The 22,503-nt window shown below is 50.8% G+C and overlaps 1 protein-coding gene across 1 annotated transcript in view; it reads left to right on the forward strand.

Annotated features, from left to right (window-relative positions):
• Positions 1 to 22,503, forward strand: part of VAV2 (vav 2 guanine nucleotide exchange factor) — a gene marked incomplete at its 5' end in the record, with an annotated part of 46,526 nt that overhangs the window by 10,654 nt on the left and 13,369 nt on the right. The window contains 8 exons of the mRNA XM_010080285.1: positions 1,029 to 1,097; positions 10,033 to 10,135; positions 12,448 to 12,546; positions 14,002 to 14,070; positions 14,687 to 14,787; positions 17,940 to 18,039; positions 19,325 to 19,420; positions 19,957 to 20,025. Of these exons, the coding sequence (XP_010078587.1) occupies positions 1,029 to 1,097; positions 10,033 to 10,135; positions 12,448 to 12,546; positions 14,002 to 14,070; positions 14,687 to 14,787; positions 17,940 to 18,039; positions 19,325 to 19,420; positions 19,957 to 20,025 (706 nt within the window). The remainder of the gene's footprint in view (positions 1 to 1,028; positions 1,098 to 10,032; positions 10,136 to 12,447; positions 12,547 to 14,001; positions 14,071 to 14,686; positions 14,788 to 17,939; positions 18,040 to 19,324; positions 19,421 to 19,956; positions 20,026 to 22,503) is intronic.

Genomic DNA, 22,503 nt, shown 5'->3' on the forward strand with positions numbered 1-22,503 from the left:
AGGCGGAAATTACACTTGGGGGCAGTTAAAAGTTCATGTGGATCCAGTTCTGCTCACTTGCAGCATCAGCATCCCCTCCCCTGTGGCTCTCAGCCTGGGGACCCCTGGCTGCCTTCGCCGTGATGCCCACGGGGGACAGACCGAGCTGCCCTGCCGCAGCCCGTGTCCCCTGTGCCGTGGCCAGAGCAGGGCTGGCTGTGTCCACGGGGAGCCCCAGCCTGACACGGACATAGACGCAAGGTGCATCATAGCCCAGCGTGGCCCTGTGCCAGCAATAATACATTGGGTTTAATTAAAGCAGTATTTTTCATCTCTTTCATACATTATTTGGTTATTACTTCAGAATGAGCCAAGGAATTCCTGCTTTCCCCCCCACGCTCCCTCCCTTTCTCTTTAATTCTGCTTTCTCCCCCCTTCCTTTTGCCCTTTTGGTGTCCTTTCCCTCATCCCCAGGGTTTTAATTTTTTTCAGCTATCACAAAGTTAAGATGAGGAAGCCCAGCTTTTGTAGAGACACGTTCGTTCTGGTGGGATGGGCTGCTTGGGGTCGGCAGTGGGAAGTGGCTCGCGTGTCCCAGCTGCATGGGGCAGGAGCTTGCAGGTAGAAAGGCTCCGTCACGGGTGGAGGAGAGGGTTTTTCTCTGTCTCAACGAGTCCAGCAGTGGTCTTGAATTAGATTTCTGAGTCGTTTGTGCAGCACCAGCGCAGCAGGGAGCGGTGGGTCTCTGAGATGCTGGTGGACGATGCAGCTCCTCCCTGCAGAGCTCAGCTGATGCCCCGTCCTGCACCAGCCTCACCACCTGCCCCCCTGTCCTGCCATCCCAGCGCTGCCCGCGGGACGCAGTGGAGATGATGTTCTCCTGGGAGCTGATGCCTCAATAGGAAAAAAAAAAATGTATTTGCAATGAATATTTTGTTCTGAAACACCCTCTGCTCAAGGGGATGCTCGGGGGAGTTCAGCTGGGGCTGCAGGGGATCTGCTGCGGGGGGTGGCACACACCAGTAACGCTGTCGTTCCTCCTTCCCCAGGCCCTTCCCGTCTGAGGAGACCACGGAAAACGATGACGATGTGTACCGGAGCTTGGAGGAGCTGGCGGAGTAAGTGGCCTCGCCATCTCGCAGGGAGGGGACATGAAAAGGGAAGAGCTGCGATGTATTTTCTGCAAAGTCGGATAAAATTTGATAGTGGGGCTTGGGGAGACGGCTGCTTTGATTGTCTTGCCAGGAGATCTGTGTGCTCTTACAATAGTTTGTCTTTTCCCATATAGAGCCCTGGGAGACATCACTTTGAATCGGGTTGAGTTTGCAAGTGGCTCAGTGGGGGGTGAGGGGGCCCAGGCCACCGGAGCTCCTCCGCCTGGGAAAGCCCATCGATAGCTGCAAAACCTGTAATTCCTCCTCCGAGCCGGCCGGTGCTGAGCCACTCCCTGGGACTGGGGTACCCATTGCTAGCTCCGTGCTGGACACCCCCCATGCTGTTTTTGGGGCTGTGTGGGTGCTGGCACGTGGGTTTGCATCCTCCATGAGTGATTTTGGACCCCGCCAGCTGGGAACCCCTCCTGCCTGTCGCTGGTGGGATGTGGGGGGATGCTGTCGGGGTTTCTGTTTCTATATTTGTCTGGGTCTCTGGTGTCTCTGTTTTGCTGCCCGCGGTGATGATATAACAGGCTTTTAAAAGCAACCTTGAACTACAAGGTATCCAGTGAAATGCTGGCTCTATGGGAACGGGATGGCAGCGTTCCCGTTGGCTTCGACGGGGCCAGGGTTTTACTGATGAAGTGCAGTCTGTTTCCTATGGAGGGAAAGTCTGTAGGGGTGGATATGTGGCTTTATACAGTTAAATATTATTGTTCCACAACATAAATAATAAGGCTCCTTAATCCAATGAGTTCCTTATGGCTTCAGTTATTACAAAAGTAAATCATAAATTACTAGTCGAGGGAACAGAGTACCCTGGAATCCCCGTCTTGCAGTTGGCTCCCAGCAGCTACAGTTTAATAAAATTTTGACTTATAAAGGGATCCTTTCAAGAGTAACGTTTTTCTCCTCCCTCTCCTAAAGTTCTCAAAATCCCTTTAGTATTGGGTTTTAAAATTCCTGACTGTCACACGTGGGTGTGCTTCTAATTGCAGAAAGGTTTGTGTATGAACCCACACACAGGCGCTGGGGGGATGGCAGCCCCCTCCTAGAAATCAGGGTTTCGGTGCTGTGCGGAGCTTGGAGCAGGTTATTTGGCGTTGGAGATGGGTTCCCAGTCTCAACTGCTCTCCTGCCAGGGGTGCAGCTCTGCAGCCGCTCGGGGTGGAAGGTTCCCGACCTGTTCCTCGAACCTTTGCTCGTGGCTGCAAGTTGGTCCCTTTGGGAGAGGGGCTGAGATGCCCAAGCTCTGCGCTCGGATGATTTTGAGGTTTATTTCTTGTTGATCGCCCTGTTCTGTCCCAGGTTGTCTCCAGTGTTTAACTATCCCTTTTTTCCTATTCTTCCCCAAATCCTCTTCTTTACATCTTTAGTTGGGACCACTGGGGAAAGGCAGGTGTAACTCAGCATGGGGATATTGCACAAATGCCTTCATCCCCGTCGGCGCTCCCGGCACAGCCAGGTTTGTGCACGGAAACACAACCTACGAAACGGAGGCGTAATTCACCCCAAACTGCAAAAACTCCAGAAATGTCCCCGAGAGCCCCTTAGCATGAGCGTTGCTGCTCCCGCTGGCTGGGGACACACCAGCAATAGTCCCCCTTTCTCCCTTTGACAAGGAGCGTCTCTCCGTGCTGGACAAGGAAACTTTCATTGGAAAAGTGCCGGTCACAATGGTGCGTTCTGGGCACCGATGCTGGGCTCTGGCAAACCGTGGGGCCACATGAGAAAGCTCTTTCTTAGCTGCTGCCGATATCCAAACAGCCAAACAAGGGCATCATTCACGAGCTGGGAGTGATTCACTCCATCCAGCAGCTTTGCATTTCATATTGCTGATGATCCAGCAGCCTTGGGAAGATCCCAGTGCATCCAAAATGCTTTATTGGAGGCGAGGATTTTCACAGCGAGCAGCGAAGTGACCCAACGCGTGGAAGGAATCCGCCCTTTTGCAAGAGAGACCCTCCAGCTCTGGGTGGTTTTTTCCATGTTAACTTGTTACGTCCGTGCAGCTCTCTGAGTAATTATTTTTGCCCTTTGGATCGTTCCAGGGGGGTGCACAGTCCTGTCCCTGCAGAGCCCAGCCTGCCATCCCCGCTGGCCTCGAAGGGCTGGGGTGCAGGTGATGAGGGACAACCCCAGTGGGCTCAGCACCCCCAAATCACCCCCCGCGAGAGAGGAGGCTCCCAAGGGCAGCTCTCTTTGGTCGCTGGGCTGCTGGGATACAAAGCTCAGGAGGAATATCGAGCTGGCTCGAACGAGATGTTTTGGGGGCTGGTAAAAGTGGGGTTTTTTGGAGAATGTTAAAATGCTTCATTTCAGCCTTAAGTACTTAGACGGCGAGGTTGGATGTCCCCCATTGGAGATTTTGGGTGAATTCCTCTTCTGCAAAGTGTTCGAAATATAGATTTAGAAATATGCAGATTTAGGAAGCAGAAGGAACGAGGCTTTGTCCCCGTTGTCCCCATGATGCTGTAGAGAGCAAGGACCTGCATCCCGGTGGGCAGCGAGGTCCCTCCCAGTGCGGAGGAGCCACGGCAGCCGGGGACAAAAGCCGGGGAGCGGATCAGTAGCAGTGCCATGAGGGTGCTGGGGTGTGTAAAGGGTGTTCATGCCTTGGTGAGCCCATTGTGCTGTCACCTTTGGGGTATCGCAGAGATATGCTGGGCTGCATGCAGCTCCCCTGCGTGGGCTCAGCCAGCCAGCAGATCCAGGCAGATAATTGCCTGGAAACAGCTATTTAGGTTTTGTTTTTTTTTTTTAAAAAAAAGGGCAAAACCCCCAAAACAAAAGAACAATTGGTGATGGAAAGGGGAGGAGAAAATAAAAGGGTATCAAGGGAGCTAGAAAGTTCTCAAATTCCCTGTCCTCAGCCCCCTGGCCCCTCGGTTTGCTTTGCCATGGGCAGATGGCAGCCTGCAGAGAGCCGGGCAGATGGCGAGGGCTGGCCGGTCTGCGAGCGGTGCCTGATCGATACTGGGAGGAGCAGTACAGGGACGTTTGTCCTCTCCTGGCTGATTTATTTCTGTATACCAGAATGCCAGACCCTCGAGCAGCAGCTGGTTTTTGGGGAGTTTGCCCAGGAAATGAGCAGGGCTTTGCTGGAGCCTGCCCCCCAGAATCAGAGCGACCCTTGTCCTGCTGGAGCTCCCGGGATCTGCAGGGATGTGAGCCCCGGATGGCTGCTGGGCGCTGATGGCAGTGGGCATCCACCCACCTCACAGCTGAGCATCTTCCCCACTGGTGGCTTTTCCATCTCTCCTGATGGCTGTTTCACCTGCCCCAAACCATGCTGGTACTTCTGAAGTTATACTGAACATTTAACCTGAATTTTCTCTGCTGCCACTTAAGCTCCTCTCCAGTTATTTTGTCTCATTAGATTTATGAGAGCAATTAATGCTGGTCCCTTTTACAGCCCCAGAACCTTCTTTATCACGAACTTTCTCCGCTTCATGGCACTGTCCCTCTGCGCTGGCATAAAGCCCGGCGGTCTCGAGTGGATTCCACGCAGGGTGGGTTTAGGGTTCTCTGGTTGCTATTTGAAGAATTCAAAGTCAGGCAGAAGTGCTGTGAATGATTTGACATGAAACGGTTAATTTGCATAACTTTTACCTCCTTTTTGCCTTTAAAAGTGAATTGCTTTGGGGAAAAGTTGTAGTGTTGAAAAAAGGACAAAGCAAAGCAGCTCCCCACCAAACCCTGTGGCTGGAGCTGGTGTGAGCCCCCGGGGTGGGGGGGTTCATCCCCGAGGTCGCTGTCCCCCAGTCTTGCTTGCTGGGGAGTTAACCCCAAGAAGAGTATTTGGGCTGGCGGTGTAGTTCCAAACCTTTCGTCGCAGAGAAGGGGAGCTGCAGGAGATCTCCTGCCTGGCCTCAGTTTCTCAAGCTACGCAGCTTGTCTGGGCACAGGCTCTGCCGACAGCCTGTCTCCTGCCCAGAGCTTCTTGCTGAGGTTCCCGCTTCTTCCACTGCCGTCACCAGCATTGCCTTCTTGTATATTCCAAAATAGTGATGTGATCGGCAGAATTTCTCAAGTGCATTAAAAAAAGGAACGAAAAGAGGAGCCAAGGTAAGATGATAAGTTAGCTGCCACTTTTCTCATTATTTTTACTCTGTTGGAAAAACCATGTGCACCAGCCAGTTAAATAAATGGCTCTGTGGTACAAGGCACTCGAGCTGTAGCACTTGTAAACGTGTCTGTTCTTCTTTGTCACCAGTAAAGATTTTTATATGTCCTGTTCGTGCCATCTCTAGGATCATGTTAATTGCTGTAACCATGTGAGGCTCATCCTTGGGATGATGATGTTCCACTTGGAAGGGGGAATGTAAGACTTGAGTAAAATAGATGGCAAAAGGCTTCTCTTGCTATTTCCAGACGCGTGTCTCCATCCAAGTACAATCTGACTAATTAAAACCCTGTGGGATCTCCAGTCCAAGGGCTGCACATCTTGCACTCCTTCACCCTGAAACTCAAACCTGCCAGATGTGCTGTAAATATAGGACTCTACTTGTCCTCGCCCGACGGAGACCGTGAATGAGGGGTTGGTCGGATGAACTGTCTATTTATAGCTGTAAGTACAGAGGAAGAATGAGAAAACGGAGGATTACTGGGGCAAACTGGAGCCTCGCAGCTGCTGGGCAGCTGTCTCAGGGACCCTGCAGATGTACTTCCAGCCTGGACCCAGCGGTGGCTCTGAGGTCTTCCTTGGCCACAGGACTGGAAATTTGGGGTTATCTTATGGTTGTCTTATTTTAGCTCGTTCTCCCTCTTCCTCCTCTTTGTTTTGCTGTTCCTGGTGGTTCTGGCTCTTTCATCAGCGGAGCGAAAGCAGCGCTGTGGTTTGGAGAGGGGTTTGACGTGGTGGGTTTGCCCCGAGGGACTCACTTGGGCTCCTCCTTGAATTCTTGAGGCTGGTACAAACTCCTTGACTTCCCAGTGCCCTGGAGCAGCTATAGAAGTGAATGAAAGCTGCTATAAAATCATAGATGAAGAAGTCCTTCAGTGGCCCTTGGTGGGAACTGTGGGACCAGTGCCTTCCCTCAGAGCAGTGAGGTTCTTCCTTAAACTTTGCCATCCTGTCTGGGGAGATTTATTTAAAATTTGGCTGCATTTAGGCAACTGCTGCATGCTGGAGGTGCCCGGGGTCCCTGGAGGACCCTCTCCCCTTCCCCAGCTCACTCCTTCCATGTCCCTCTTTGTCCCTTGCTCCAAGGCATTGGTCCCTCTGCTATGGGAGCTGCTGCTCCTTGGGGACCAGGCATTGCCAGGGTGGACGAGCTCAGCCATTGGAACCGGTTTTGCCTGCGATTGCCTTAGATACGAAAAGCTTTATTCTTTTTGCTTTGAATGAGCTTTCCTGGCTAGGCAAGATGCTTCCAGCCCAAAGCTGATTACATCCATCCTAATAACAGTAATTGCAAACGCTGGTGTTCACTCTGAAGGGTGGATAAAACCCCTTTCCTAAACCCAGAGTTGTCGGTGAATCTCCTAATCCAGGCAGTAGAATCTAGGCTCTGATACCCACGGGTAGCTCGCAGACTCTGCTGCTTTTATTGAAGGAGTAAATTGCTTTTCTTTGTGAAGACAGAGGTGAGAATCTGGCCTTCCTTGCTCAAGTTGTTCAGTCTACACATGACATGCTTGGGATGCTGAATTTATTGCCTCCCGCAGCAGGAGACTGTGCTAAACATGGAAAATACCTGCCCCGCTTTCCCTCCCTTTACGGCGTTTAAAATTGAGTGTGTTCTTAGGTTGCCATTGGCTAAAATCATCCTGATGCCTGTTCTCTTTTTTAATGATGGGGAGAGTGTGTATTTTCAAGTCTCGACAGGCAAAACGTGGAGCCCGATGGAAATCAGTATGTGCAAAGCCGCGGCATCAGCAGCCGCACGCGCACTGGCAAAGCTCGGCCACGCGTGGGATGCTGCAGGAGAGGCTAATCTGCGCGTTTTACTGCTCCCCATAAAGCTGACAGCCTCCGGTGCTTCTCAGAGATGTACCAGGAGTGTGCTTTAATAAATAAGGGTTTGTTGGACAAAGGTGCAATTGTCTTAATACCACCGCGGCTGTCGGGTTTCAGCATCTCCAGTGCCTCTCCCCTGAGCTCGGAAGTGGAGGTGTCTTTCTAGGTAGCCCCAGGACAAGGGAGTTGTCCCTATTTTTTCACCTCAGGCCAGAAATCGGCGATGGGAAGGGCTTGTACTGGTGCTGATGAGCAGGAACAAGTGGAGCAACGTGTGCTCAGAGCAATGAGTGTGGTGAGGTGCTGTCAGGATGTGGCCCCGCACGAAGGAGCAACGTGTGCTCAGCCCCTGTAGAGCAATGAGTGTGGCGAGGTGCTGTCAGGATGTGGCCCCGCACGATGGGTGCAGTGTTCGTGTCGTGTGGCTCTGGGCAGCTCTGTGGGCACATCTGCTGTGTTGTCCCTTGGTTGACATTCCTGCCCCTTTCCTGGTGACCCTGAGGAGCTCTGGGTAGGGCTGGGCTGGGCCAGGTCTGTGGGGCACCCCTCCTTCTCTGGGCTGGGTCCAGGCAGTCCATGATTTAGCAAAACCCCGTCAGCATCCCACGCTGCCGCCTGGGTTTGTCACGGCGATGTCCTGGTGCGTGCCCAGCCGTGGTGCCGAGCTCAGGGCTCCCTGGTCGGGGAGAAAAGGAGGGCTTGGGCTTGGCCAGGCTGGGGCCCCCGCGCAGCAGCGGCCTGGGGACGGGCACCACTGGGGTGTGAGGCTTGGATGGGTGGTTCCTGATCGTGCGTGTGTGCAGGAGAGCATTCAGGTGATGCTCGGGATGCAGGAACACCTCAAGATGTTGTCTTCTTCCTGGGAACACCTCCAGATGCTCTTTTCTCCTTCTGCACATAGCCCCAAACAGTCTCTGAGCACTCTTGGGGCTGGTGATGAGCAGCCGTCGCCCAAAGTGGGCTCAGCTCCGGCAGCAGCGTCACTGCAGCATCGCCGTGGCCACGTCACACCCAGCCCGGCTCGTGCTCACAACATTAACCCAACCGTACGCTTCCTGACGACCCTCGAGCTGGGAAATGATGTATGGAGAGACAGCCAGCAATCCGAGAGGTGCGGGCGGGAAGAGAAGATTAATCAGGAACCGGGAGTTAGTTGCTCTGGATAGGGGAGTGGAGCTGAGAATATAAATATTGGTTCAGATAATAACGGCGACGCTTGGGAAGGGGAAGATGGATCACCAGCTATTAGTGGGCATTATTACAGCAGCTGCAATGCATCACTCTGGAAGAATGGGATGGATACATCACGCCAGTGTATTTATTTAAAATTCCCAAAGTTTTATTAAATAAATCTGGTTTTAAAAATAGAAAGAACTGCATTTAGAAAAGAATTAAAGCCCAGTTTTGCAAACAGATGTGCTCTGCTGCTCCATGCTGTGTGATGTAGAGATGTTGAGCGTTATGGTTTGAGCACAGTTTTACACCTAAATACATTCGTCTGTAATTAATACCCGCGTTGAAAGAGACAGCTCGTAAAATATGCGAACGCTGTTTGATATTCCAGCGTTTCACATTGTCCAGATCCCATGGGGTTGACTTCAGTGGGAGCCGTTAGCAATCAGCACCTGTAGATCTAAGCACTAAAATTATTATTGTTAATTGCTATTTATTATGGGTTGAATTTTCAAAAGTGTTCTAAGACTTAAGAGCCCCTGGGGGAGTCTGTAAAGGCTGAGGTGACAATTAAGTACCTATAACACCATCACCTTTAAATACAAGTTGGGCACTACATCTTGCTGATGTCTTTAGAGCCTGTGCTTGCAGAGGCATCTCCTCAGTGATGTGAGAAGTTCCGAAAATGTGACTTTTTTGCTGATTAATTTATCCCTGATGTAAATATTATTACTGAGCTCTGCTCAGTGTTGAGGCTGAGCATCACCGAGCCGAACGACTGCTGAGATTGCCTTGTGGTGATCAGGAGAGTCTCTCCCTCCTCTGGGAAATGTTAGATGATAAATCACGGGGTTGCCCATCCAAGCAGGGATTGTGCTTTGTGGGAGTCGGTGCATCACCCAGAGAAACTGCATCCAGAGCTTTTACACCTGGATGTGGTGCCTGTGGCTGGTCCCTGCCCAGCCCTTGGAGCTCGGCTCAGCCCCATCACGCTTCCCCCCTCAGCAAGGCTAAGGGCTACCTGCTGCGCGGGGCCGTCGGATGGTTATTCAGCGTCTGCTTATGCTTTGGATGGATGTGGGCTCCTACAGCAGTTTGCAGCCCTAATGGGGGGCCAGGAGATGGTTTCTTTGGTGTGAAGGAAGCCTTTTCGTGAGAAAAAAGCAAAAGCAGAAGGATTGCAATGCTTTAAATAAAATCCAACCTTTTAAAATATATTCTCTGGGTATAATATGGTTAAAGTCAGTGATACAGAAGCTGCTCCCTGTCCTAAAGGTGGGAGGCAGGCAAAGAGAGGTGGCTGCGGGGGTCTCTGGGGGTGGTCGCGCTGGGCTCGGTCCCATGCAGCAGCTCAGATGGTCCCAATGGCCGTGAGTCCATCTCATCCGGGCTGATGAGCACCGAGCAAAAACTCTGCAGGGGCAGAGTTGTCTGACCACGGTGGGCTGGGCATCGCGGGTGCGCCTGGCACAGGGCTCGGAGCGGCTCCTTGGCCGTGATCCCCGCTTGTGCCAAGCAGCGTTTTGCCTTTTTACAGCCTCCAGCGAGCAGGAGATGTGCAGCAGGTACCGATACAGAAGAAACCAAGACTTCCTAAATGCAAACAGGGGAACGTGGACTGAACATGCTGTGTGCCAGGAGGGTTTTGTTGTTGCCGTGGTTTTCTTCCCTCCTTGGTGCTGGAGCAGTTGTGGTTTTGCTGGATGGAGTGTCGGTGACCGTGCCCTCTGTACTATCGCTGAATTGCTCTCCTTCTCGTTCCAGCGAACATGACCTGGGGGAGGATATTTATGACTGCGTCCCCTGTGAAGATGAAGGCGATGATATCTATGAAGATATCATCAGAGTGGAAGTTCAGCAGCCCATGGTAACAGTTTATCTGCATTTTTAAAGCTGTGCCTGGAAGGGAGGGGAAGGGAGAGGATTCACTTGAATAAATAAGTATCTGCCAATGATAGGCGGTGATGCTGCGGGGAAGTGAATCACTTTGCATCCTTCCTTGAAGCTGAACTGCCTCGTGAGAGGTAAAAATAAACCGAGCTGGGATGGCACTGGCCTGGAGGAGGTTCTCCGAGGCGTTTCCCAGCCCATCGTGTCACCTGAAGGAGTTGGGGAGGAGGAAGGAAAAGGAGAGCTAATTAGCCTAAAAAGATAAGCTAAAAATAGTCATTTGCTGCTCAGCCCTTTCTGGGGAGGGGGGAGCGCGGCGGCTCTGCTGCTCCATCACCCAGATGTGCCGGGCCTGCCGCGGGTATTTTTAGATCGGGGTGAGCGCTGACGGGTCTGTACGTGGAGGATCCAGCGCTTGTTTGTGCCCATTGCTGCTCCTGCCTGAGTGTCTCAGAGCAGGTAGACGTCGGCAGCAGAGCTTTCTGGGGCAGCAGGGACCCGTGTGGCTTTAGGGACAAGCAGCCAACCCCATTCATCATCTTTTAAAGCTTTTTGGTGTTGGGGAAACCCGGGTGTGCAGCACGCACAGCCTCATGGAGGGACATGCATTAACTCCAAGGGCTCTGGTGCAAATCTCATGCTCCATGGATGAGCCAGGAGGGTGCTGGTGGCCCTCGCATGTCCCCAGAGGTGCTCCCAGCCACCTCACTACCTGTGTCCCAGCGCCGAGGAGCCGGGCTGCCCTGGCTTCTGCTGATGCAGAGCTGGAACAGAGCTTTCCATCAGAGCGTGACCTTCCAAATTTTCTCCCACCCTTTTATATTTGCCGCCCCCAGGCTTTGCTCAGACAAGTTCACTGATCAATTAAATCCCTGGAGCGGGGCACGTGGCTGTACCCAACGAGGTGCTGGGAGGCTGGGGAGGCACGGCTTTACCCCCCGCAGCCCGGCAGATGAGCCGATGCCTCTGATTTCTCACCTCTCCTGGGCTTGGCTGAAAGCGGTACAAGACTGTGACGATGGTGATGGAGGGTTTTCATCCCTTCATGCCTTATCTAGAGCCTGAGGAGCTCCTGCACACCAAAAACTTGTCTGGATCGAGGAGTTGGGCACAAAATATTCCCCCTCATCCTGCCAAAGTGCTTGGAGCTGTTTCTGGACACCGGTGGTGATGCCCGAGTCAGCCCAGCTCGTTGGCCACCAGTGTTTTTACCATGTTGCCATCAGTTGCAGAAGCCATTTGGCCCAAGACTTGCCCCTTGGGAAGGTTTTGGTGGGAATTTCTTGCATAAAGAGCAAAGATGGGGGAAAGCTCCCTCTGTGGGGGTGCCCCGCAGCTGGGTAGGGCAGGATTAGGGTGGGTGGAATTGGCAATTTTTCCCTGGTCCCTCCACAATGTTTTATGGCTTTTTGGACACTGCTGAGCAGTGATGGCTCCCTTTCCTCCCCTTCCCTGGGTGAAAGAATCTGTTTTTATTAAAAGCCCCCATGTATCCATCTAATATTGGAATTTTTTTAGAGTTTTGTTGCAATAGCAAGTGTGTGATGCTAATTGGTTTCTTGTATTTCTGCACGCTTCAGATTAGATATATGCAGGTAAGACCCGTTGATTAAAATATGGGTTTCCATCCAGCTGCTGGGTCTGAGCTGTGGGTTACAGGGGGTGTACAGAGGGTCTCCGTTCCAGTGCATGATCATTAAAACCCCGTCACTGAATCACGTCCCAGGTTTAGAGCCTGCCCTGACCCGGAGCAGCACCTCCCGCCCTGTGATTTCAGCTCCACCTCCCAGATGTAAGAGCAAGAGAAGTGACCCCAGGAGCTGGGGCTTTGAGAAAAGCATGTGTTATCAGATTTGACCTAAAATCATGAGAATTGGCAACCCCCACAGGGGATTTGTATAAATCTAATGTACTATTTATGACCCACGCAGGCTCTGTTGTGAGTTTCATCTTAAGCAAAAAAAAAAAAAGGGGGGGGGGGTGGAACCAGCATTTATCTCTTATTTATTCTTCTTCAGCTGACAGCCTTTGGTGCTGTGGCTATAATAAATGCAAAAAATGTAATGCTTGCCATGTTGAGACATAGTGAATAGTACAGCCAGGGTTCCTGCCTAATTTTTTTGGATAAAACCAGTTTCCTCTAACATAAACCATTACCAGTACTCACCTGACATTCCAAATTCTGAGTTTGCCGTCACTGAAGGCTGAACTGGAGCTCCGCTCCGCATGGGCAGGTTACAGGGCCACTCTTAAGAGTTTCTGACCATGCATTATTTTTCCTTTTTCTAGAAAATGGGAATGACAGAAGATGACAAAAGAAATTGCTGTTTGCTAGAAATCCAAGAAACCGAGGCCAAATACTACAAAACCCTTGAAGATATAGAAAAGGTAAGAACGGAGCCACCTTTCCTGTACCATCACCTTCCACAGCATCATTTGATCTCGCATTAATCTTCCTGTATTAGTTCTCTCTGCGAGAGCTGGCAGATACGATGAGGCAGGATCGATGCATTCACATGTAAAATTGGCGAGAAGGGGGATCCAGAAAACCCATACTGACAAGCACAAATGTGCAGCCTGTAGCTGGAAGAGCCGAACAACATATTTTTTTCTGATCGCTGCATCTTGGAAATAGGCTGAAAACCATCCTGCTGTGTCCCCCCTACCCCGGGGTGAGAAGCTCCCGCTCCTCGCTCAGCCAGGCCGGTTTCGCCGATAAGAGCTGTGTTTTGCAGATACCTTATCGCTTTGATTGTTACGGAATAATTTCTGTATTCTGGGCGTTTTTCAAAAGTGCTGAAGCTGTGCTGACTTGTCATTGAAACTAATTGGATTAAAAGTAACATTTTGCTGCTTTAATTGCTGTTTTAATGGGTGTTTTATTTAAACAATAATTTATTGTGCCTTTCTTTTAAATAATTAAAAAAAAAAATAAAAAATGAACACCTCAGCAAGACAGTGGAGTTGTGCATGCGGCCGGAGTCTGGAGATGGTTTCTGCTCCAAGGAAAGCAGCAAAAAAAATAGTGAAAATCCAGCTGCCATTTCTAATCACCCTAACGCTTTTGTTTCCTCCCCTGTTGCAATTATTTGCCTCTTGTCTGCTGAAAGTTCCTGCAAAGAAGCTGTGAGCAAAACCAGCACGATGGGATAACATTTTCCATTTTCCGTGAAAATGTCCCAACGTTCATGTCATTTGTGTAAATAACCCTCGTTCCTTGGGAACAGCCACAGCCCTTCTGGGTCCGTCTAAAGGAAGAGTTAAATTATCGCTTTGATAGCCATTTAAAAGGCGTATGAAGGCTTCTTATGGTAGAGGACCCTGTCTTTGGTGCATCGCATTGGGGTTTTTTTGTAGTTACCGGTCGTGTAGATGTTTCTATTAATATGTATTTGTTCAGAAAGGCATTTCCAGTGTAATCACATCATCGGGGCTTTTTCAAGGGCAAAATTCTAGGGAGTTAATCCAAGAGCTGAAAAGATGTTTCAGAGCTCTTCCCGGCTGCAGCGAGGTGAAGAAGCTGTGTGCATTTAAATCCCCCTCCCCGTGGATTTAGCAGGAGAGGGGCTGTGCCCACCCACAGGTGGGGGTCTTGCACCTTCCCACGCCTGGAAGGGGCCCAGGGGGAGATGCACCCATGGGGGCTCCTGGCTCCTGCTGGGTCTGTGGTCTTGTATTATCCTTCATCTGCCTTTGCAGAGCGCTCAAATCCAGTAAAACCTGGCTTCTCCCTGCCCAGGGAAATGCAACTGGTGGAGCAGGGAAAAACACCTCCCTCCCACAAAAACCCCCTTGTTCCCTCCTCTCCAGCATTTCAGCCCCTTTTCCATTTACCTCTTGCAGAACTACATGAACCCGCTGAGGCTGGTGCTGACTCCCCAGGACATGGAAGCTATTTTTATCAATTTGGAGGTAAGGGCGTAGATATCGCGGCTCAAACCTTTGCTCTTTTCACGGCAGCTCAGCCTCTTCCTGCTTAAGAGAAGGATCGAGATTTCACGTTAGATTTGTGCATTCACCTGTAGAGGTTCAGTCCTTCGTGTGCTGCGGCTTGAAGGGGTTTAGGAGATGTTCTTTAACACTCCATTATAGAGTGGGGGATTAATTCAACTCTAAGTAAGAAAACAATTTTACACAGAGGATGTTCCCGGGCTGGGGCTGTGGTTTAGCTGTACTTAGAGATGGTTTGGGCACACCGTGATGAGGGGATTTATTTCTACGCTGGCACAGGGTCTGGGTCGGAGCCTGCCCATCTCTAGACCTGCGAAAGGGACTTTAATAGCCATGGAAATCCTGGAGCGTTTATCCCTGTATAACCTCCTGACACAATTACAGCCTTGTGCTCCTGGCCATTTAGGGCTGCGTCTCACTAGAATGACTTTATTTTAAAAACAGCTAAAAAGAGGAAAAAAAAAAAGAAAGAAGAGCAAATGACTGCCTGATGAAGTGGTGAATGTGCATTTCTGTAGGCTCTGTTTGCCCACACGCTTTGGATGTGTTTAAAGTATTGATTGTTTCTGTGTTTTAGGACCTAATTAAAGTGCACTTCAATTTCCTGAGAGCCATCGACGTCTCTATGATGTCTGGAGGAAGCAGCCTGGCAAAAGTGTTTCTGGAATTCAAAGAGAGGTAAGAAAAGGAAACCCAGTTTTCAGACAGCTCCAGTTTTAACAGATCTGGGTTAATCTTTGCAGCGCCCATCGCAGAGTTTAGCACAGAAACGCCTGTTGCAGCAGAGCAGGTGTGTGTCCTCCGCAGGTAAATGCTCTCTGGCAGCCGGAGCATCCCTCAGTGCCGACACTTCAGCAGCCAAATCCAGCCCCAGCCGTGCCAGCTCACCCGGGGCAGAGGCTGGGACATCTTCTCTCTGCCCGACCTGGCTAAATCGGCATCGCTCCGTGGCTGCTTGTTCTCGCAAGCCCGCGTCTGCACCTGAATTTTGCTGGGCTGCCTGCCTCCTGTATGGGGCTGGCTGCTCAGCAGGCTGAACATAACATATAACGTGTTTACAGGGATGTATCGGAGGGGATAAAGATGGGAACGCCACAATTGTGGTGAGACAGAATGGAGTGAAAACCCACTCGCCTTGGAGGGTTTAATGTCGTCTCCTCTTGCCAGCAGCACCAGGGCTTTGAGCGCCTGTGATGTGGTGGGATGAGCTCTTTGCAGGGGAGACTCCGCTCTGGTTAGATCAAAGCGATGGCTCACTCTAAAAAAATCGCGTATTTGGCACTGCTCTTGTCCTGCACCTATTGCATGATGAATAAATGTAAAAGTTGCTTTTGCAAGCATAATAGATTCTGTGTTTTGGCAGCTGCAAGCAGGAGTACCCCGGAACATAAAGATAAGGTTAATAAAAGCCTTTAATATCCTTAATACTAATCAAAGGCCTGATTCATTGTGGAATCGTGCCAGGGTGTTATTTCACTGTGATTAAACCAGTGTCTAGACACAGAAATGCCATTCAGAAGTCAATAACTCCAGAAATACCATCTGCATTAATAATACACCGTAAGGTCAGATATTCCATCATCCATGGCGCCTCTTTTTAGAAACGGAATGTTTTCTGGATTAAATTAAAAAAAAAAAAGTTTCCAAAGAAGAATGCAAATACTTTAAAAATACTCATAAAACTCAGGTGATTTTGATCTCCTAGTTCCTCCCTCTGCCCCATGCATGCCGGTGCTGTCCCCGCAGGGAAGGGACACGGGAGGAGCCGTGGGGGTGGCACTGCTCCTTGGGGAGATCTCCGTGGCCGTGCGGGAGCATGAGACTCTCTTTTGGGCTGACAGCCTTTAACTAAGTGTTTGCTTCTGTGAATTTGCTGGTGGGAGCTCAGCAGAGCCCTTGTCGCTGATGGGTTTCATGCAGGTGGGTGAACAAACCAACTCTGTTCTTAATGGAGTTTGCAAGAAGCTTCTACAAGGACCTAAAAGCCTTCCTGGGAGGGGAGCGAAGGAGCCGGACCGATGGCTGGCGAGATGACAGCGGTGGCTCTGAATCTGTGTTCAGCTCCTTGGGGTCTCGGGGAGCTCAGCACCGTGGGAAGCAGCTGCTCATGGGGAACTTTGGCTTGGAGAAGACCCCATCTTGGGGATGAAGAGTTTGGAGCAACCTGATTAGATAGGCAGGGTCCTTTCCTGTGTTGGGAAAGCTGGTGTCACGTTGTGCAAGAAGGAAATTCTGTGCAGGAGGAGAAAGTGAGCTCCCCTGGAGAGACAGTGTTGGCCCATCAAGAAGGGAATGGGGACCTCCAGAGTCCCCACTTGGTCCCTGTCTATAAGACCTTCCTCCATCAAATGTGTCCGTGACAAATAGTTCTCGCTTCCCTACGCATCCTCAGAGACATCCTGGCAAAATGATGTATTGCTCCTCCGCTTTGCAGGTTTGGGTTTTCTTTGGAAGGAAATAGTTTGTAAATCTCTTTTCTCTGAAAGCCGGAGGTTTGAATTTATGCTCCTGAAGCCTCTTTGAAACCCTCCAAGTGCTGGCAAGGTAGATATTATTGTGCGTGTTCAGAAGTTGTCAAGGGGAAAAGGCAGAAGAATAATCTGTGTTGGCTGCGCCTCGCCGGGGACTGCGGCTCCCATAAATCTCTCTATTCAATCCCCTGCCGCGGTCTGAGCATGCCACGTTTACGGAGCGACACCGGGTCAGGTGCTCTCAGATCGTCTCCATCGAGAGATGAAGCCCCAAAATAATGGATGGGTTGCAGCGTGCGATGGAATATGCGTCTTATCAGCAGCAACGCAGTTAACAGCGAGGAAGGGGGGGAACCCAAACCTGTCGGGCACGATTCATGGGTGAAGTGGAGGAAAATCCACAGCAGAACTGCTCTGCTGGTGCCAGGTGTTTAAATTTATAGCCCAGGTTGTCCATACAGAGCTTCACTGTGTTTCCAAAGGCTGTGACAACCTTTTTTCCCCAAATTATCCCTTCTCTTGGTCTCTACGTCCCTGTGACCCATCCTGCAAGGAGCAACGAGTTTTCCAAGACATGTCCTTGGCTTTTAAGGGGATTTGAAGCCCCTCGTTCTCTGATGAGGTGCAAATGGTCATCACCCACTTCCATTCTGGACATGTCTCAAGAATCAAGCATTTCTTGCCTTCTTCCTTACTTGTTGAAACGTCCAGAAACCCACAGAGAGAGGGACACACAGCAAATACAGGGGTGGCAGTTGGTTTTTGGGCTGCGAGCTGCTGTGACTGGGGAAGCGAAGGCTTTATGGGCGATGAATACATGGGCTCGAGCGAGCTGCATCGGGGAATGCTCTTAGGAAACTGATTTTTATTGTGGTCCTCCGAAAGCAGCTCTTGGGGAGTGGTGGTTAAATACATCACACTGGGGAGTGGAGGGGTGAATCATATCATAGAATCATGGAAGGTTTTGGGTTGGAAGGGACTTTAAAGCCCATCCAGCCCCCCCTCCCTGCCATGAGCAGGGACACCTTCCACCAGCCCAGGCTGCTCAAAGCCTCATCCAGCCTGGCCTCGGTGACCATGAGCCGTTGTACCTCCAAAACTGGGCTCCTCTGGCCACTTGGCCCCTTCTGCTCATCGTGAGCTGAATCGTCCCCGTGGGCTCCAGCTCTGGAAACTTCAAAAGATTTCCATGTTAAAAAGCTGTGCCGTAAAAGAGTGTTAATACTTTACTAAGCAGTTATATGGTGGAATAGCTGTTTGCCTTGTCTTTTCGCTGTATATAAGCATATATATCTTTTATAACAGGTTATAACTGCCAGCAAGTGTTTCTGATTAAATTTCTGATTTCCCCCTCTCCAGGCTGCTGATTTACGGCAAGTACTGCAGCCACATGGAGTACGCCCAGAACACGCTCAACCACCTCCTCGCCAACCGGGAGGACGTCAGGCAGAAGGTGGAGGTGAGTGGGAGGGAGTATCGGGGCTGGGTGCTGCCCACCCCCCTTCTTGCAGGTTTTGGAAGGACTCGCTGGAGCTGCAGGTGTGTTGGAAATATTTAGCCGGAGAGGGGAGAGCTGTGGGGGTGAGTCTGTGATGCCCATTTATCTCCCCCCAAACATGCTCTCTGTCCTTCCTCCCCAAGTTTATCCCAGTTAAAACAAGCCAGGTGACTTTATTTGAGCGGGACTGGGGCTGGGTAAATTGCTCTTTGAGTTGGGCACCCCCAAAGGTACTGAGCATCCCCAAGCCGGGAGCCGCAGGGCTTTCCACGGTCACACGTGGCATCGGGGACAGTCAGAGGCGAGCCCAAGTCCCCAGGCGAGCGCCCGGATTAGTCCCCTGTCCTCCTTCCTCGGCGTAAAGGCTTAGTGTAAATAGGGGCTGATCCAGATATTAAGGAAATCAAAGGAGCCCCAGAAGGGAGGCATTGTTCGAGCTGCTGTTTTTACCCAGCTTTAATTCCTGCTTTGGTCTTGATGCTAATCGGAATTTGCTGGGCTGTCTGTACACGTTACCTCGCTTTCTGCAAATGCTCTTTGATTTTCTGTGCAAAAGTAGCAACCCAATTCAGGGATAAAAGTGCATTTAATAGTTGTTTTTTTTAAAAAAAACGTGTTTGCTGGGTTTTGCATCAAGCCATCACCATCAGAATTCCCTCCTCTGCCAGTTCCTGCAGCATCCCGGTGCTCCCGCGCTTTTCCTGTCTCTCCCCGCTCCCGGCAGCTCTGCTCCTTTTCCTGGGGGGGCACACAGGGGGTCTCAGCCACTGTAAATGGGTCTGGGCAGAGGGAACAGTCACAAAACTTCCTGTGCTCACATTAGCTCATCGTAATGAGTTCATGCTTATCGGCAGAGCCGCAGCAGCTGTCTGCGTGCTTGCTCCCGGCCCCTCGCAATCAAACGCATTAGTTCAGAGCAGCCAGGAGGTGAGTTAAGCTGATGTGCTTCATTTCCCGGGGTCTGAGAGCATTCGTGTGCTCTCCTAATGAGCAGTATCTCATTAAGCTGGAGGAGCTCCGTTGCATGACAATGTCTGTATTTTCGGGTCCAGCCCCGGTGTTTTATTCCTCTGTAACCTCTGCAGTGGGGGCCTTGGGTGCGGGCAGGGACCACGAGCCATTTCTTATCCAAACTGAGCTTCTAGAAGCAAAATATAACAGCTGAGGGACAGTGGAGGCTTTTTCTGGGGGGGAGTCGTTGTTTCCCCCAGCTGCTTCACCGCTGATGTGTTGATTTCTTTAACAGGAGTGCACGCTAAAGGTTCAGGAGGGAAAATTTAAATTGCAAGATCTGCTGGTGGTTCCAATGCAAAGGGTTTTGAAATATCATCTCCTGTTAAAAGTAAGTGTCTCAGCACCGCCACTTCTCTCCAGCTGCCATCCTCGTTGTAGCATCTTTCAGTTTTTACAGTAGAGGGTGAATCATTGCCAAATGCAGAGTGAGGGTTTTTTTTTTTTTTCCCCTTCAAATGAAATAATTACTAGAGCCACTTAACACGACATAATATTTGTGTCATCTCTTAAAGTACGGTGACCTAGGGTAATTCTGCACTTGTTAGCCACGAGAGGCAGTTAATGAATATAAAATAAGCTTGCATATAATCTGATTATGTGTGAAATTCCTCCCGTCAACTCCATGTAACAGATCTCTTGAGCACCAGCCACTTGGCATGTTCCCCGTCCTATGGCCACAGCCTCCTGCCCTGGTGTCCCTGCCACCAGCCTGGCAGCAGGCAGAGTGCGGGCAGCTTTCCTAGCACACCCAAACTTTTTTTTTTTTTTTTTTTCTTTTTTTTTTTATTTGTAGAAGGCTCAAATTTACTGTTGTTACAGCACCCCCCAACTTTTTTTTTTTTTTTTTTCTTTTCTTTTTTTCAGGAGCTGCTCAGCCATTCATCAGACCGACCAGAGAAGCAGCAGCTGAAGGAGGCTCTGGAGGCGATGCAGGTGCGGGAGGATGGGAGGTGGGGCTGCGCTGGGCAGGGGGTGCAGCGGAGCGCGGGACCCCTCTGCTTCTGTAAAACAGCAACTTAGATGGAAAAAGATGGAAAAACTATCCAACAGCCTGAGGGAAGGCAGCATCTCCTCCTTTTGGCCATGCGTGTGTGTATCGATTGCCATTTGATGCGATTGCTTCGCAGCAGATCTGTAGTCATCGCTGTTATCTTCCTCCTTGAGCAGCGGGGGGAGCTGGTATTTGTTGACAAGTTGCAACTTTTCACTAATTACTATTGTGTGTAAAGAGGCCGTGCCAGATTCAGCTCTTGCTTTCGCTAGGAGGGGTCTGGAGGAACTCCAGCCATGTCAGCAAGCCCCAAGAAACAGGAGCCCGTGTCTGTGCGGACGTTGCCTGGGTGCTGTTAACCAGGTGCTGGTTGGGAACCCTTTTATCCAAGTTTTTTTTTTATTAAGGGGAAAATGCTCTTCACACAAATGAAGATTTCTGGTGTCAAAATTTTGCTTTGTTTTGACTTTTTTTTGAGCTTTCAGCTGAAACCCCCAAGATCTCAGGAAAACCATCAGCAACAAAAAATAAAATCATCCAAATGTTTTCTGATTCGGATCCATCCCTCCCCACACTCTCGCACCACGGGACCATCGTCAGCAGAATGTGACTTGAGGGTGATCATTAACTCCAGGTTTTCTCTCTGGAGAGCATTGCAGGGTTCAGCCCTGGGCTCGCTCTCGTGTTTTCAGGTCACTTTGTTTTCTACCTCTGAGCCCCAGCTTTGGTAGCGACACTGCGTTTCCCAGCACTTACCTAAGCGGGGTGACCTTTGCAGCCGTTATCCCTGCACGCCCGGGAATCGAGAGCCGACATGTAGATTGCTTTAACGTTAAGGTTGTTTGAAGGACGTTGCATTCACAGCCTGCACAACACATCCCCATGGCCGCCAGTGAACGCTGAACCTGGTGACTGTTGTTAAACCCTGCTGATGGCCTCATAATGCAGCACCCATCGATACCAGCGCTAATAAATAAATGTTTATACGCTCCGGCTGGGCTGCAGACTCGGCATTTTTTGCAGGAAGCCACCCATAGCCATCAGCCCCGTGGCAGGAGAGTGCAGGCGCGGGTCAGACGGCGCTGGGCTCGGCAGGGGCACAGGATGCTGTGCAGTTTGGTTTGAATTGATCTGTAAACCAAGGCTTCACTTCCAAGTGATATTTTTCATCGCGAATCCAGCCTTTCTGTCTGCTGGGCTGCGAGGCGGCAGACGTTGCTGCTGTCTGGGGCGAGACCCATGCAGAGGGGAGCGTGGGGCTACGTTCCCCAAAGGGATTCACCTCCCTTTTAGTTTGTGTAGGTGGTGGTTTGTGCAAGGCAGGGGCAGAATTGGCACAAAAAAATTGCATGTAAGGGTGTATTTGGTGCAGGTACCAACCCTCCACCTGAGTGCCCAGACGCGAGCCCCGGGTGATGGTGGGGGCGAGGCAGGTTCCCAGGTGTATCCCGCAGCCCAGGTTTGTGCGTTGCTGTTGCTGGTTCAAGTTGTGGTTGGTGCTGGGATGGTGTTTCCCCTTGGCGTAGGAGATGGTCTGTGCAGCAGGAGGGGGCTGAGCTCAGTGCTCCAGCACGGTGGAGGATGCTGCTTCATGAGGCTTTTGGTTTTGTCATTCTTCATAACCATCCCTGCCATCACTGATGGGGTGTTTTGTGATGTTATAGGTATTGTCATGGAGATTTGTGATTATCATCTGTGATTAACCCTTCTCATGTTGGGAAGCTGAGGAAGGTCTGACCTGGAGGGGATGTCTTAAAAAATCCCGTGTTCAGATTTAATCCAAGTTGACAAGAGCTATTGTTGAGGACAAGGAGGCAGGGAGCAGATAAGGAGCAAACAGGGACAAAAAAAAAAAGGCTCTGAAGGGTGTAAAGGAGTTGTTTTAGTTGAAGGGATAGGGTTCTTTCTCTTGATGGGTCAAAATTTGGCTAAGCAAGGAATTTTCCAGGGCAGAGCATGCTCTGTCAAGTGTCTCATTATTTTATAACATAGCCTTTGTGTGGTGGGAGATGCTCTCTTGGGGTGTCCCCAGGAAGGTGTGAGCATCCCAGCGCTCTCACCAGCTCGGGTGTGATCCGGAGCACCCAGGGAGGTCAGCTGGAAGTGACTGGGGCAGAGGCAGGTCAAATGCTGTTCACAGCACACGTGCAGCCGGGTGTCCAAAGCAGTTATTTCACAGACGTGGATGTTTTGACAGCAGAGGCTGGCTCGCAGCTTTTGTATCCAGGGGGATGAAGGGAATTACGGTGATGGAAGCCGGGAGGGAAGGATGCTGCTGGGGCAGAGGCAGGGGATGCCTGGCTGCTCTCCCCAGCTCTCACCAGGTAAAAGCCACGGGTCGGGTTTGCTGAGCTACGCTGGGTTCATGCATTGCCCTCTTCTGGGAAATGGGAAAAATTGCAGCATCTGCTTGGTTCAGC

Source organism: Pterocles gutturalis, unplaced genomic scaffold, assembly GCF_000699245.1.
Source record: "Pterocles gutturalis isolate BGI_N339 unplaced genomic scaffold, ASM69924v1 scaffold8554, whole genome shotgun sequence".
Classification (NCBI taxonomy): Eukaryota; Metazoa; Chordata; class Aves; order Pterocliformes; family Pteroclidae; genus Pterocles; species Pterocles gutturalis.